The sequence below is a fragment of the Tyto alba genome, unplaced genomic scaffold (genome assembly GCF_018691265.1).
Source record: "Tyto alba isolate M040663 unplaced genomic scaffold, T.alba_DEE_v4.0 Super-Scaffold_22, whole genome shotgun sequence".
In the NCBI taxonomy this organism is placed as follows: domain Eukaryota; kingdom Metazoa; phylum Chordata; class Aves; order Strigiformes; family Tytonidae; genus Tyto; species Tyto alba.
Window position 1 is genome coordinate 31,692,317 of NW_024881296.1, and position 17,432 is coordinate 31,709,748.

At 39.7% G+C, this 17,432-nt stretch overlaps 1 protein-coding gene across 2 annotated transcripts in view; it reads left to right on the top strand.

Annotated features, from left to right (window-relative positions):
* Positions 1 to 6,729: 6,729 nt before the first annotated feature.
* The window catches only part of SAMD3 (sterile alpha motif domain containing 3), a 53,595-nt gene continuing 42,892 nt past the window's right edge, over positions 6,730 to 17,432 (top strand). Inside the window, exons 1-5 of one of the 2 annotated variants that reach the window (XM_032983167.2) lie at positions 6,730 to 6,804; positions 7,602 to 7,695; positions 7,840 to 7,935; positions 8,720 to 8,909; positions 13,086 to 13,196. In XM_032983167.2, the coding sequence (XP_032839058.2) occupies positions 7,857 to 7,935; positions 8,720 to 8,909; positions 13,086 to 13,196 (380 nt within the window). In that variant the 5' untranslated portion in view covers positions 6,730 to 6,804; positions 7,602 to 7,695; positions 7,840 to 7,856. Of the gene's footprint in view, positions 6,805 to 7,539; positions 7,696 to 7,839; positions 7,936 to 8,719; positions 8,910 to 13,085; positions 13,197 to 17,432 lie in introns of those variants that run through there. The other variant, XM_032983166.2, reaches the window with a different exon arrangement.

Genomic DNA, 17,432 nt, shown 5'->3' on the forward strand with positions numbered 1-17,432 from the left:
AGAAAAGATTTATTTATAAAAGGCGTAGGTTTAGGAGCCACAGAATGAGTGAAATAAAACTAAATCAGTGGACCCTTACATTTTCCCACATACATTGTTACTGCCTGAGACTGAATCACAAAGCTGATTTCTTTTAGCTCTTTTGGAAAACAAGTTTAACTTCACCACACAAGCATAACGTGAACATTATGTGGCTGTTTATGAACTCACTATATCTACCTGTCTTCAGCCCGGAGCAAGGTGTTTACTTTCCCTTGAGATCCTTGCCCCTGACCCCTCTCCTGGAGAAGGCATTTAAACTGAGGTCAGGCCTTTTCTGACATATCCTCCCCTCCAAACTATCCCACCCCATTCCGTAATGGTTGATAGCCTGAAGGTGTAAGGCATATTCCCAAATCCCTGCTCAGCCTAACATGAAGCAGGGAGTTAAGAGCAGTTTTCATATATCCTATGTGTTAACCAAGAGGCTGTGGGGCAACCCACAGTGAATCTCTGAAACTGAGGGGTTCCTCTTTGCATAAATAATGCAAAAGTCCTGAAAAGCACAGATTACAGCAACCCACTGGAATGTGGACCCTCTAACAGATAGACTGTCTCAGGATGCAATCTCAGTATACAGACTGAGAATCTTACACCCTTGTCACTAGAACGAATGGTTATACATAGAAATAGGTCTTAATGGTTTTGGGGTGGTGTTTTCTTCAAGGCATCATAAATTAGTATGGCTGAAAAAGGGGCAAAAAAATGGATTAAATAGTTCTCTGAGGTGGGCTTGTGAATTCTTTTAGTTATGTCATGATTACACTATTACAACAAAATATGAGTTAACAGATGTTCACACTTCCCAGTTCCCTATCTCCATTGTGCAGATAGAGATTATAGATTACCTTTCCATTGATGGTTTCAACTAACATTCTTGTATCAGATGTGGAATGTTTACACGACTTCTTCATCTGGATATGGCAAGGAGACAGTAACACACAGGCAGTGGACAGTAATGACCTGTTTGATGTGGTAATATTGTAAGAAATGAGCTGTGTGTGCCCTAAACACCAATTAACTAAATAAATGCAATCACCCTGCAGGGCCATCTATTTTGGATTAATATTGCATTACTTAGGTCATCCGTTAGAACACCTTGTACATAAAGAGTTTGCACCAATGGATGCCAAATCAGTAAAACTGCTGCTTCTAGTGTATAAAATAGGCCTATGAGACAGCCTGTTTTGTTTTTATCATCTAACTTAATTATATCTACTTCACCTGGCTTCATACGCCAACACAATTCCTTAACACAAAAATCTACGACTGATTGGGTCCATCATTATGAATTAATAGTATGAAACATAAAATGTGCCTCATGAAATGTGTTAAAACTTAATTATTCATCATCATGTCTGTATTTGTGTGATGGATAAACTGGAGGAGGAGTGCTGCCAATGGTTGGTAACCATGTAATTCAGCATCCTCAACCATGATAAAACAGTAATCCACAACTTCTAGGTGGTGGCATGCATTGCTTAGCAGCAGTGCTCTGCTCTTTGACTCACTGGTTCCTAAAAGAAAATCAGTATCTCTTACCAAGGAGGTGCATGACTCTTCCTGCCCAGGGGTGTCCTGCCTGGCTTGCTGGGGGAGGAAGGAAGGGCTAGTGCAGGAGAGACTGGCCATGCCCCCAGCCACCCCACGCCTACCTGTCTTCAGCACCAGTCAAACAAAACCCAGAGGTGCCCTTGCCTGAGCTAGTCAGACCTCGTTCCTGTGTTTCAAACACATCCACTTGTTTTAATTTCAAAGTGCTGATGAGCTGTGGGCATCCTACTAACTATTCATAAATTGTAGCAAGCTCTAGTTTTCCAAGTTATGCAGAGACCACCTGAAAAGGGACCTCTGGACAGGTTCTCACTGCCTGGCCAAAACTGATTGTGTGCAGTCTCCTGACTTCACTGATGAGGGCAGTTTGCTCAGTTTCAGGGTTTCCTTGTATGTCCTCCCAGTAACTCTCACGCCTTTACTTGGCTGATTCTTCCAACTGATCAAATGCCCCAAGAATTCAAAAACGTTGTTGAGGTTTTCCTTTCTTTGCTGTCTGGTAACCATTTCTGGATCTAGCTAGTAGCTCTTTTTGAGGTTGGGCTATCTCAGACTTGTGGCCATGCCTGATGATGGGACATTTCACAGTGACTAGTGAAGACTCTTCTCAGTTAGAGGTCAAATCCTGACTTTGGGCACAACTGAGTCACTGCTTGATGCAAAACTTGTTTTAAAGAGATGTGCAATTGTTTATTGCAGTCTCTATGAATCTAGAAGGACAGTGCAAGTATGAAATACTGAGGGACAACTCCTCCTGCATATTTTTTCCACTTTAAAATATATTCCAACTGTACTGGTGTGGTGCTTTGCCATTTAAACATGGCTGAAAAATCTTACTTTGAGTGCAGGGTGTAATACAGAATAAGAACAATTAAAGCATGCGAAATTCAAATGATATATTTTGCAACACCTCTTGTGTATTGAAGGTGTAAGTGCTGTGTATCTCACTTACTTGCTGGGAAAACCATGTAAATGCCGTGTATCTGTGTGGTTCCACAAGGGAGCCCCAACTTCTGTCATAGTTCAGCTATGCAGACTCACTTAAGGATATGCATCATTTTCTAGATGTTACCCAGGCTAAAGAGGTTTCTGTATCCATCCCTTAGGAACAACAGAGAGCAGCTTAGTCAAACATTAGCAGCTTTGAGGATCTGCCAACTGAACCACTTATAAATTGCCACCAAGCCTTTTTCATCAGAATCAACTTGGTAAACAGTTATTTTAAGTTAACTTTAACCATTTTTTGTAAGGTTACTATGACTGACTGCTGGCTCAGCTCTCTTAACTGGTTTATAATTCTAAATCAAGAGTGGAGCAAGCAAATAATAGAACCTTGCACCCATCCTCCTCAGTAATTAATGGATTAGCCTTGTTATTATGAGTATTCCACATCTTATTAGTCTTATTCACCAGAAAAGCTTGAATGGGCTTTGAACGGGAGAAAGAGTAGCCTTGCAAGAAGCAGAGACAGTATCATTTGAGCAAAATGATTTGAGGGAAAGGAGATGGGTACCTTTCCCAATTTTTTTTGGAGGTGGAATAGTTGCTACTCACAGTTTGGGTTTCTGGCCTAACTCTACAAATCAATGTTCCATTAAGATAGAAATAATCATTGTTACAATGCATTGTAACAATGAACAACCTATGCCTTGATGAATCTAGGCATATGATTCTGTCATCTATTTTCAGCCAGTTGTCCAGGGAGTTAGTTAAAGTCACTGATCCATCCAAAACCCACCCTGCCAAAAAAAATATGTTTTTAGTTTAACCTTCACTGATGATTGCATGATCACACAGATGGTTGCAAAGAAGAGGGCTGGATTACGACTGCTGGTATTTAGGCTACTGTGGAATCACACTGCAGGGCTTAAGTGTCAGAGGTCTCTGCACTGCTCAGTGAAAGGAGCTGAAGTCCTTTGCTGAGCCAGCAAACAGTGACATGATCAATGGTACTGATGGTCCTGATGAGAAATTTGTACTTTGGAAGGAAAGAAAAGTCAGTGCAATACCACTTACAAGAAGAAATTACCTTTTTCTTTAATTTTCCGAAGCAATCCCTGTGTTTCGCTGAAGATCTTCAGTGTGATTGCTTTCTTTGTGATATATGAGATTTTACTTTTGTGATTTATGAATTTTTAACCTTTACTTGATTTTTTTTCCTGTTCTCAATATCCAGTAGCTTTGCATTTTTATTTTGACACAGTTTTCTTAAAGTTGAATATAAGGGGGTTTGATTTTACAGGGGCTTAATTTCTAGAAGTTGTGTTCTTAAAAAAAAATAAGGTCATTTTCTTCTACAGCTAAATGTATTATTTCATGGCTTGTGCACTGTTGCCAATGATAGCAAGGACAGAGTCTCATCTGCATGACTATTAAATCACCTTAAAACACAGTCAAATAAACTTTATTTTCTTCCTTTCAAATTACCAGATAACTTGTACAGCTGTAACAGAGGAGAACTCTGTACTTGGGCTGAATCTTGAAGCGGGACAACTCATTTTTCCAGTAACACTGTAGATAGTACAGATGAAAACATTTTTAAGGTTATATCATAAAAACTTAGATACTAGAATTGACATATTTAATCAGAAGCACGTGTATTAAGGGAAGAGATGATTTTTTATATTATTCTTCAGAGTTAATTCCTGCAGCAGAAGAATTTGTCTGCTTACTAAGCTCAATAGTTGGGCATGTTCAGAACCCTTGATACTCCCATTAACTCTGATCAAGATTTAGAAGGGCTGTCTGGCTTGTTGCCTTTTGTCTACAGCTGAGTAATGCTTGGACATGTTTTCTTCCTAGATCTGCTTATGTAGCCTTATTCTTACACGATACAGGTTTTCTCTCACATCTGCTGCACATTTGTATGTCTTCTGATCTTGCAGCTGTGTGTTTCTTACTCTACAATAGCATAGAAATTAGAACAAAAAAGCCCACTTTTAAGATTTGTTCCTGGGTTGGTATTTGAATTTTCTTCCCCTCCACTCTCATTGCTTCTTTCAGACAGCTCTGTGAGCATTCAGTGCAATGTTTCATGCTAGAGTGTGCCTGGTAGATGTCAGCAATAAGTTAGCATTTTCTTCGGGCGGTAGGGAGGGTGACAGAAGTGCTCTCTTGAAGTATTTCCCTATGTATTATTGAAAAAGTTTGTGGACATCTGATGTTCTTTTCATGGTACCTCAGCACTGAGTCCAAGATAATATATTCTGTCTTCTATAAAGTTGCCTGAAGATATTTTAAATTATTTTTAAAATAGGATGGTAGTAAGTGGAAAGAAAATAATAAAGTGTCTGTAATGAATACAAAGATAAAACCAAATTAGGAGAGCATAAAAAAAATACACACAGGATATTTTACTTACATCTTCGGTATGCACCAACTCCTACTCATCACGCTTGCAAATTTGAGACCTGGCCTTGTACAAAATGCGCCACATGGCTGTGATGTATAGATGTGCACGCATCACATTCCCCACTTTTGTACTAAAATGTACTAAAATTAACCTTAATTCCAACCTCCGTGACATCTACATAGAGGCCTGATAAAGGCTGTTGTAGTCTGTGATGCCATATACTCTCACAAGTCAACACATAAAGTAGATATAATAATTCACTTTTCCTGTCTAAAATGGTCTGACATATAGGTGTATTCATTTAGAAGTGTCACTTCAAGATGATGGTAACTCATTATATCTCCTTGTAAAACAAGGTTACGCATGGTAAGTCAGTGCACCCGCAGTAGGGATCTGCCAGCACAGACGTACTGGTCAGGAACCTCATCTCTTGCTCTTGTGTAGCCAACTACATCAGCAGAAATCTGTACCATAGATAGGTCTTTAGCTTGATGTGATTTAAAAACATAGTTTTCATCCTTTGGTCTTGAAACATTTTACAGTAAAAACAAGTGTTATCCTGACTCATCCTAGGGAAAATTAATATTTATTAATTTAATTACTTAATTTCAATAACCAGGGCTGGTTAAGTGCTAATGATAAACATTCACCCTAGGTGTTTGAAGAAATGGACCCCAGTGATTGTCTGTATTTATTGACAGACAAGGATCACTCACACTTAGAACTGTTCTGAATTTGACTTGAAGTTATGCTGCAAATTGCTAAAATACTGTCTTTAAAATGTTGCCGTTGTTGTTTTGACTTTTAAGAGTTGATTGAAGAATAAACACATTCACGTGTTTTATCACACTGAGCACAGGGAACCCTTCATTGGATAGTCTTTTGATGCTACTGTAATAAATAGAATCATTAATGAAGATAAATATCAGCAACCATGCACAGTCTTCCTTGCTGCTTCCATAATGCTGCTAGAAGAAAGGTGTGCTCTTTTCTTAGCTCCTTTATCTATAGTATATGCAAGTAAGTGAAATCACTTTTGAGAAGCATTTAAAAGTATTTATGTGTAGTAACCCTTAGTACAGATAATCTGATTTTTTTAAAAACAGTCTCTAAACTGTCAGCACTTCCTTCCCTCCTAAAGTGTACAGCCTACATTTCCACGTGCAAATGGACATTTTGCTGTAGAGTTAGCCACATAGGGCTGAATGTGAGTATGGTTGTGCATGGCTGTAGCTCACTTGACACTGAAATGTTGGTTGGTACCTGCCTGTGTGCTTTAGCAGGACTGTTCTAGGCTGCTAGTCTTTTTACAGGATAAAGCAGTGACCTTTCTACCATTTTGATGTATCTTTCTACTTTTACACGGCTTGGTTGATAAGGCAAGTATCTTTCTGCTTTGCATTCGGTTTTATCTTTCAAGTTTTTGGAGCCTTTTTTTTTTTTGCCCCAGTCTTTGCAAGGAAGTAAGAAGTGTGACAGGAAGGTGTGATTTTTAATTTACACCAGAGTTCTCAACAAATAATGACTTTTCACACCCTGTTATTGCTGCTTAGCCTGGGGGAGGGGTTGTATGGCTACTGTTGTCATATCAAATTAAGTCCACTCATGTAATTCAGAAAGACATTCCTCTTAAACTTAACCCTTTTAAGTTGCTGAAGTCTACTGGCACAGGAGCATAAGATGAAGTGTGTCTATTTTGGGGGTCTCTACTGCTGAAGGAAGAAAACAGAAATGTTTTTATTCAAGGATGGTGCACCTTTTTTTTTTTTTTTTTTTTTTGGTAGCGCTGTGGACCAGATCCTGATGAGGTTTGTGTGGGTGAATCCTCATGTTAGCCTGGAGCTCACTTCAGGCTCAGGGTATGTGCGTGGATGTATTTTAAGAAAGGAAATGTTTGGCCAACGATGCCAGACACTCGCGTGCTCATCTGAAAAGCTTGTTTGCATAGTTTCCTCTGATGTTGTTTGCTGCAGATTGAAAGCACAGTCATGGAGCACTTAGTACTCCTTTATGTAGTAGAGCTAAAACACATTAATAAGAAAGTCACCCTCGGAGAGAGTTTTCTGCAGAGTAGGACAAGCTTTGTCTTTATAAGTAATGTTCTCTCGAGGAGCCTGCTGTTGATGTTGGTAAGCTATGTGCCCCCCTCGCGATTCAAGAAGCCTCCCAGGGAGGAGGCTCACGCTTCGTGCTGGGTTCATTCACCCGTGGGTGGGGGGCCTTGTCCGTGTTCCTTCCCAGGGAGGGCTGGAGCCTGAAGGCTGGGACTAGAGAATAACGGCGGGAGCAGTACCCTCCCCTCCCTTCCCCAGGAGCTTTATTGCCCCTAATTGTGGGTAATTAAGGGTTAAGTGTTTGCTGGAGTACCTGCCTGGTGGTGCAGAGAGGGTTAAGGTGCTTGACTTACTGTAAACATACATGTGACAGACTCTTAGCTGATGGTGGGTTTGTGTTTTGTTTTGGTTGGTTGGTTGGTTTTGGTTTTTTTTTGTGTGTTTTTTTTTTTTTTTTGGTGTGTGTGTGTGTTTTTGTTTTTTTTTTTTTTTTTTTTTTCCCCCTGTAAAATGTCAGCTATTTCCTGATGAGCGTGGTGGTGGTGAATTTCACACCTTTTTTCTTCTCTGTGGAAACCTGGGTGTTAATGGTACTGGAGCAGGTCGTGTTTTATAAGGAATGAGGCTGTCTCTTAGAGCAGAGGGAAAGCAGAGGAGGTGAAGAGAGGGATTTAAGAAAGCTGCTACTTCCAACAGGTATTAGTTGGATTATTTTGCACTATTCTGATTTGGAGTACATAAAAGTAACATTATTTGCTAAGTGATTTTTTTTTTTCCTATGAAATGTTGGAGTTCAGTATTAAAATAATCTTATCTTTTTCATTCCATGATGAAATTTAGCATTGTAACACCTGAAGATGGAAAGTTGGTCGGTTGATGAAGTCTGCAACTGGTTGACACAGAGAAATCTAGGAGAACTAGTTCCTAAGTTTCGTGGTAAGCATTTTTGTTGTTTGTGTGAGGTTTGCTCAGTATATCTTTCTATGCCTTTAATTGTCACTGCCTATCTTGGTCTGAAGTGTGTGTGTATATATATATATATATATATATATACATACACATATATCTGCTAACTTGGACTCTTATAGAAATTTATTAGGGTGAGAACTGACATAGATCTGAAAAATCAGAAAAAAAATATCATTTATTATGAAGCCTTTGAGAAATGCTAGGGGATGAGATCAAGTCTGTATATAAATAGATGCACCTCACATCAGAGCTGGCAGTTTAAAAGGCTTGACAGGGCCTATTTTATGTTGTATAAATTTTTTTAAATAATGCACCTGTAGTGTGTAAATGTCTTATGTCTGAGTATATAAACACTCTACAAAAGAGTGCATGAGATAAGGTTGTGTGAACAGGCTACGTGCTGTGTGCTCTGCTAAAAATCTTCCTTTTCTTCATTAACAAAGTAACAGCCTGCTGCGGTCTAAGCAAGGCCTGATTTAAAGCATGAGAATGGGCAGTTCACTGCTTCTCTGTTTCAGGCTTGGCTTTTTCTCAGGGGATGGTACCTGGACAGTGACTGGGACTCCTGGTAGTCCTTGGGAAAGGAAAGTAGCACAAACATCATCTTTTTAGCAGTTGAAGAAGACCATCAGTAGTAGAAAGTATCCCTGCCTTTGACCTGTCCTCCATCATCATGTTTTTAGGCATATAGAATGTTACTGTAACTATAAAGTTACTTTACAGCAATTCTGTAATCACCTTCAATCTGCAGAAGAAGAAGTAAGTGGAGCAGCTCTTCTGGCTCTTAATGATCGTATGGTGCAGCAGCTGGTGAAGAAGATTGGGCACCAGGCAGTGCTGATGGACCTGATTAATAAATACCAGCAACAAAGAAGTGGGCTAGAACCCCTTGCACATTCTTGTGAAACAACTTCTCCAAAATTTCCAGAAGTAATCTGTGGGTGAGTTTGTACATGGCACAGAAAATATCAGTCTGGGTATAGTTGTATTCTTTTCATAGTATTTTAAACCTGGTGTTTACTAGCTCTTCAGCTGTAAGTTATAACTGGTTTTTATATTTTGAATATCTCTAATACCATGTGAAATGCAAAATAAGGTTATTACCTTGTTGTTTTAAACAGGGCATCGATGTTCCTGAAAACCATTAATTAACTTAAACTGCTCTTTATTTCTAGTTCTAGGATCTAGTGTTCATTAGGATGAAGCATCATCTCACTTTCACTATAGCTGAAATACTCTGTATTTGCAATATTAAGCTTTTGAAGCACTTACTTTTAAATGTTTGCAAGTCTTGGAGTAAAATCATGATTTAGCCAGAGACAGTATTTTGTCACAGGTATATTTAAATTCAGGCTTTCAAAGGAAGCTCTGAATTTGATCTAGGTGTAATCATATAATAATCCCACTGTGTGGAATTATATTTTTAGAAAACAAATTCTGCAGAGATTGTCTTCACTGAGCATGTTATGGCTCTTGCTTGAGTAGGGTTTCTTCTCTTTTTTTTTGGGGGGGGGAGGGGAGGGGCAGAGGTTGTTTGTATTTTATTTTGGGGGTTGTTTTTTTTTGTTTGTTTGTTTTTTTTTTTTTTTGGTTGGGTGTTTTGGCATAGGTTGTTTGTGGTTTTGGGGGTGGTTTTTTTTTAATTGGTTGGTTTGGTTCCCTCCCATACCTCCCCTCCATTCTGATCTATTGTATGTTTTACAGAATTATTATTTCTGGATATCTTGGCTGAGGAGAGACATCCTGAGCTCTCATTGTGGTCCCTCCTAAACCCAAGTATCCTGAAAGTAGAGAATGGCTTGTCTTGGATGCAAAATGCTCTCCTTTGAAGGAAAGGACTCTAGCGCTAAGCCTGCATTGATACATGGTAGTAGCCCAGTAGGAATAGAGCTATAGAGAATTCTCTGCGGCTTTTGCCTTCATCCAAAAGGAGACCAGGTTGTGCACTCTGAGATGACTCCACAGTGCAAACCGATCACCAGTGATGATGACTGAGTTATCTCCAAACAGATTGCACTCAGGAACAGAACTAAACTGCTTGTATAGGTACATCCCCTTGCCCTTGTGAAAATATTTATGAAACCCCTTGGGTAAATGCTCCTGAATCATTGGAGGGAAGCGGGGGTGTGCGAGAAGAGGACAATGTCACCGCATCTATGATTTATCATAGAACTGACGTATGCAATCACAGCCAGTCTCAGTTCTCTGCACCAGGGTCCTGCCTCGCTTGATTTATAGGAAGCTCCCTCTTTGGAGGTAGAGCAGATGTCTGCTGAGAGGAAGATGACTGTATGTGGGCCCTGTACTTCATCCAAAGCGCAGTAGATACATAGCGATTTCAACAGAAGTAAGCATGTTCTTATGTTTAGGGCAGTTTGAATACTGCTTTGGATATTTAGATTTCATTCTTGACTTTATCAGGAATTTTTGGCTAGACTGCATCTCAGGTGTGACTGTCCCCCGTGTACTTAAAGTCCTGCAAGTCAGGCCTTAGCTGTTTCACAAAGAGCGTGCAGTACCAGTAGTGTGAGGCCGCAGCTTTTCTGTGAAGTTTTGCAGACTCCAAAAAAATAAAATGCTGGAATTATAAAATATTACTGAATATGTTTTACCTCAAAATCTTTCCCTACCTAGTATTCTTACCTGGAAAACAAGATGCTGGTATTCCTCTATTTACAGGCAAGTTAGGTAAATAAGCTGCCGTTTCTGAAACACTTTTGTGTGTCAGAGTCAAGGACCACAGAATAAAACTAAAGCCTGTTTAAGAAATGCATTCAGTCATGTATTTTAGAATGAGTAAAAAAATCAATATATTCTATGCAGTTTAGGTATAGAATGATGAAAAACTCCTGCAATAAAATTAGTATTTTATTATAAAATTAGAAGCTGTATGCTCATATGCAAGTAGCTGTAATTGCTATTTCTTAACTCTGGAGTGCTTGTCTTAGTGATGTAGTTTGAAATTATTTTGTCTGTTTGGTACATATGAACAAATCCCCATAAGAATAATTTATTTTGACCTAATTCAGGGAGTTATGACTAGAATAAAGTGTATGAGACACTTTTTTGAAGTAATGTAATAAAATTATTTTCTTTCTAAGCTACTTTGCACAGAGGAATAGAATATGTGACAAAACCAAAAATTCATAGATCCACAGTGGATGTGAAGTGAATCCATGTTCTCTCCATTGCTCAGTGATGTTAGGCTGAATTGCAGCCTTGGTCGCATGAGCAAAGCCGCCGTGCTGAGGTTCCCTGTTAGCAGCATCCACAGCTGAGTGTGTGGTCCCACAGCAGCGGGGGACAACTGTGAAAACTGAGTCTGCGCGTTCCTAGTCGTTCCCCTGCGGTGCTTGAGCCCATGTGAAAGCCAGCCACCCTTTCTGTTTTGCAGAATTATTTCTCAGTCAGGCCAGTTCCCAGAACTAGCTCATGCTGCGAGGGCCAGGGCCAGGGCCAGGGTGGAGAGGCCATTGCTCAGGGCCAGGGAAGGAAGAAGCACCGTAACCGTCTCCTTCTGGGTCGGCTGAAACAGCTGTGGAGCTTCCAAGAGCTGTCAGCAGTATTTCCCAGTTGCATTTCTCATGTGAATGCCATCCCCAGTGCTTGCTGGCGCACTCCTGGCTGGCCACCTCTTTATCCTGGTGTCCTTCGCCCATCTCCGAACCGCGTCTGAGTTGTGCTCTGCTCACCTCTCTGCAAGGAGCAGAAATAAAGTGGTTGGCTGGACATGGAGTTTTGAGTATGGTAGGTGAGCGCTTTCTGTGTGGAAATAATAGACTTGTGAAAGGACACCAAATGTGATTTACATCTCCAGCAGTTTGGCTTAGGACACGGACATGGCATCTTGTGTCTGCTGCTGGTGAGGCGGAGGCATTCTGGGTCATGCAGTAGAAACTATGTGTTTATGTGCATATGAGGAGCTCACACAGATGTTATCAGGTAAATATCAAGATGCTTTCCAATTCCAAGATCGATTGTGTCTAGGAGCCATGTGGAAAACACACTGGATTTCTCTGATTTTTAACTGGATAGCTGAAGAAGATGTATTGATTCATGAAAAGGGGAAACTCCCATTGTAAACTTGGCAGATGTTAATGTCACTTCCAATAACAGTCTTTTATGTGTGATGTGTGAGTGTAGCTGAGGCCAGAACAGTCTATAAAACATCTTTGGAGTTCAGAGGTCCTGAAGAGATGGGGTAGAGAAAGGAAGCTAGCCCCACCATCACTCCCCCACTCGCTTCCCCCTTACCCTACACTCTCACCCCTCTCCCCCCCAACCCTCCCCCCAAGAAAAAAAGAAAAAGGTTGATAACTGTGGTGAATTCTTGGCAGCATAACAGTAGCCCCTATTTTGTCTCTGCATTTCCCCCAGAGCAGCATAAAACTGTTGATGTTGGCTTTTACAAACAAAAGGAGAAGAAGAAGATATAACAGGAAAATTAGGAGGGAGAGATTGGACGCAAAGGTTAAATGCAAAACGGTGGTTTGGACTAGCAGATAGATGGCAAAATGGGTATCTGGAGGTTTTGGTACTAGTGACAGGCTGGAGTGGAGCAAATAACCAGGAGCATCCAGACGTGAGACCAGGTCGCATTTGGGGATCATCTAGAGCGGTTGGATTAATGCAAAGCTGACTTGAAGGTTCAAGGTGGATTTAACCTCCACATGAAACAAGTGTTCAAGGTTCTAGCTGAATAGAAACTGCTTTAAAATACTGTGTAAATCACTTTCACCCTACCCCTTCCATATTGTAGTGGTTAGTAATTCCCAAAGATTAGGAGATGCCAGGCTATGAAGATGGCAGTTGTCCTGCAACCCTGAGAAGGATTATTTTCTTTGGTTTTGTAACTGTGTAGTAATTAGAATATCACTAGGCAGTATTATTTACAGTTTTCTGTTTTAACTTGTCAGAGTTTGGTAATTGAGCTGAGAGATTGATTAAGAGACATCAGCATCACATAAAATCATGACTATTTAATAAGTTAATTTTTCTCCTTTTGTATTTCTGCCTCTGGTATTTTAGAACCCTAAAATACCTTTTTCCTATAAGCTGCACAAAACCTGACAGTGAAATTATTCTTTTTTTTTTTCTTTCTTTCTTTCTTCTTCCAGGGCTACAGACAAACAGATGTTAAATTCTTCTGGTCCTGTGGAGCAGAAAAAATACCTGTGCTCAAGTGAAAGTGAAGAAGGACTTATTGATCACAGAGTACTAAAGCAAAAGTGAGTTTTTAATTAGTTTACTAAATTTTCCTTAACTTTTGAAAATGACATAACCACTTTTTTTTTTATGTCATTAAGACTAAAAAAATACTTTATAAAAAGTGAATCCTAATTGTTGGAGGCCTGGTTCAGGTATATCCAGGTATATTTAGAAAACAGCAGGAGCAGAAATTTATTAGGATTTGGCTGAATGAAATTAGTATAATGGTGTTTTTTCTGCCCTCCATCCTCAGTCTCTTGCTCACTATCTCATGATACCTCATGCAGAGGACAAGATACAGGTTTGTCTTTGTCTAGTTTTTAAATATCCTTTTCTACAGATGTGTTTTCAATAGCAATCTGGTAAATTAATCATTACAGAGTGGAATTCAGCTATAAAGAAATTGTGTGCTTGAGGCACCTTAAACATAGCACTTGGGAAGATAGTCTTGCTCATTTTCCTTGGGTATCAAAATGAGTCTCCCTAAAAAATGGAAGCAAGACAGAGGAAGTGTTTTGTTTGTTGTTTATTGTTTTGGTTTGTTTTTTTCCCTATGCATGCTTTTCTACTTTGAAATGGGCAATTAGTGTTGGAAGAGAGTCCTGTTCCTCTTTCAAGACAATTGTTTTCATGTTTGTGAAACGTGAAAAGCTTTATTCCCACCTGTAAATTCCGCCCCACTCCCTTACCACAGATGTGACTGATGGTTTCACCATTCTGAGATAAGAGGAGGTCTTTCTGAAGAAATGTTTATTTTATCGCTTTAAAAAAATTAACAAGGAGCTAGGAATAAGGCTGTCTGGGAACAGAGAGGGCTCAGTGAATCAGATAGTTAATGCTTTTAAAATAAAGTCCTGCTACAAGCTTCAAAAGAACTAAACAAAAAACCCAAAGATCCTGTCAGCATTATTACCAATGAAACAAAACCAAGCCACTTAAACCCTCAGAATAAACCATTAAAATGATCTTGCAATAATGGTTTTTAGTCTGTACTTCTAAAGGATGCCTATTTTTAATTAATGGGTAATTTGCCCAGAATAGGCTGGCTTTAGGAAATGTTCTCACCAAATATTGTCAGTAGCAGCTTTCAGAGGCCCTTTATGGCCTCTTGAGGGGAAGGGACGCAAAAGAGCAGTGCCAAGTCACCCTGGGGCAGGGGAGCAGAAGCGGAGGGAAGTCTGCTGCTGCAAATGGAAGTGACCCTTCTCCCTGAAGTAGTAGATGCCCTAAAAGTCGGTGAAGCTGTGATGATTTGTAGTCTTGGAGACCAGGGTAAGTTTTATGAGGCCTTCTCTTTAAAGGTCAGATGAGTAGCTGGCAAATGCCTTTCTTGGAAGCAGCTGTTTTAACTAAGACTGAGGATGGAACTGAACAGCCTGTGCATCCATTAGCTGCTGCACGGGGTTCATCCCAAGATAAATACTGTTTTTGGAGGTGGATACTGTTGTTTAGGTACGTTTATAGCATGATCCAAAGTGATAAATGCTGTATTATAGGGGTTAGATTTGATTTTTTTTTTTTTGTCTGTCTTCTGCCTGCTTTCTTCTCCCTACAGTATGTACTTACTGCATTTTCAACAATGATAGAAAACTGTAATGTTATACATGCTTGAGGGGATTTTGCCAGCCATAAGGATGTTATAAAGGGATGAACAAGATGTTTGCTTTATATTTGATTATGGGAACAGAAAAAGTTGCTTTAACTATAATATAATGATAGATTATTGGCCTAGAATATAAAAGTAACTCCCGTGTCCATTCCACTAATATACGTACTTTGAAAGCTGGGTTGGTTGGTTCAATCAAGTTCCAGTCTATGGATTTACGTGCCACAGCAAGAAGTGTTTTTTCACATCAGATTAATCATGGCTATTTTTGGTATTTTGGCATAATATTAGTTGATATTTCTGTTAGATCAACTAATGGGTTTTTTCCATTGCTTGAAATTTGAACTCTTTAAAGTCTGTGTATTTGTTTCTCTCCCCTAGTCTCTCATTTTAACTAAGGGGGAAAGGGAAGCTGTAGTAATATAAGGAGGTGGTTCTGCTAATAAAAGACTCTGGACTGCCTCATTCTGAGTAAGAAGGAGGGTAGGTACACATTTCTCATCAGCCAGGACAGATTTGGAAGAGCAGCTAAGAACAATGATGACTGTCACTCTTCCTCAGTGGGTGTTCCCACCTCACCCACTTATATGAACATTATATATGAACAGCAGAGCAGTTCATATAAGCACTTCTAGAGTCAGTTCTGCCAGGGATTAGTTTAATTCAGTGGAGTTGGTTTAAATGTACAGTTCAAATGAGCAATATTAGGCCAGGGTTACACCTGTAGCCTCTGTTTCCTTATTCGTTTCATCCAACCCAAAAAAGAACTTAAAATTTTGTGGGTTGGATTTCTGTTTTGTTTTGTTCTGTTTTGTTTTCTCTCCCCAAAAGACCCATGCAACTACAGCTTCAATAACTGGCATGGTTTTTCTTGTGTAGACAGTTCTAACAACTGTGTTAAATTCTTCTGTATTAATAAATATTACAAAATTATGAGAGAAGATTGTTTAAACACAAACATAAAGAGCAAGTGGATGCAACAGTGGTGTAATTTTATTTTTCTTGTACTGAGATTGTGCATACATAGAACCAGATGAGGTTTGCAGGTTACCTCAATGCAATAACTTTTTGCTAGCAACTACAAAAGTAAAACTAGCCAGGCTTTTTCTTAATCTTCCAAGAAGATTAATCTTGAAGCAGTGCTTTTCAGTGAAGACAATAAGACAGCTACAGAGGACAATTCAGTAAATACATTTCTCCTATACCTCTTTTCTGTATGCGAGTACCAGCAGTCTGATGGCTCCTGGCAGCCTGGTGTTTATCTTGTTGCTAAGACAGGGGCTGTCATTACTTGTGAATTCCTGATACTGCCGTGAAAAAAACAACCTTTTATTGGCTTATACATGCTGTCTGCCTTTCCTCAAGGTGTTTGTTTATCAAATGATGTCCCTAATGTATCCCTTTTTCACTGTTTCCAATATGACAGTCCAGCTGTTTTCCTTCAAGAGCGATGTCGTGACACAGGTTTATTTGTACATTTATTCTTTCTATAAAAACGTGTTCTGTAGCTCGAGTGTTGTGTAACAGATTTACTGTCTGAACGCCTTGAAGTAATTTGCTCAGAGCAGGCTTATGTGTACAAGCAGGATAACAGATGATCTGGCCAGCCTTGACAGCCTTGAACTTCTCTATTTGTTGTGAATTTGGAAGATGTGGTCAGTGCTCAACTAAACCTGGGCCTGCTTAAGTGTTCATATACCAGTGAAGCTGATGACAGGACATTGGTGCTGGTGCCTCCATACATTTGGTCTGATAGCGAGGACGATGAATCGGAAGATTTAGCTGAAAATAAACTCGGCTCCTGTCTCCGAGATGGCCATGCAAGCCTGCATGGTTGCAAACCACTGTTCATTAATGTCCTCAGCGGAGCTAGCTTGTCTGCTGCAAGCCCTCTCGGGGTCGGGCACCCACCAACATGCACTGGTGCAACGTTTGAGCCAGTAACACCCCGCTGATAGGGACTGGAGGTGAGCAGAGCCCGGAGCCACATTAAGGATGCTGCGCATCCCCTTAGCTAGGGCAGTCTGGCATCTAGTTCAGTCAGGCTGCCGGCAGCTGTGCTGACTGCTGGGTAGCCACGTCTGGTGTATGATTTAGTTTTGACTTGCCATTCTGCTAGTGATCTCTATAGAGCTCCTTCCTTTGCTTTCCCATTACCCATATATCATCAGTATTGTCGGTCTGTGTTAAAACACATTGTGATTGTGCTTTAAAAAGAATAAAAGAAAATAAGATAAAGTAGTAGCTACCCTGAAAAATTGTCACTTTGCCAATTATTTCAAATGATTTTGTTCCCTTTACACACGAGAGCAAATATTACATTTATATGTGTACATATATACACATATGCAGCTATAGCCCTACAAAGAAAATCTCAGCTGGGCTGTGCCTTTTTATATGTAACTTAAGAGTTTCTTAGTTTCTATGCAGAAACATTATTGTTGATATAATCAGAATTATTTCTAGTTGGTGTGATGATCTTTTTTTTCAGTTAGTTCATATGGACATGAAAAGCAGCCATTAAAAAAACCACAACCTGTTAAGTCTTTAAGGGTCAATAGTAGAAGAAAAGAAGTACTGTCTGTCTGTTTTGTTCAGAAGTACAGACATCTGATGCTTCCTTTGATTAAACCTTTTCAACAACTAACGT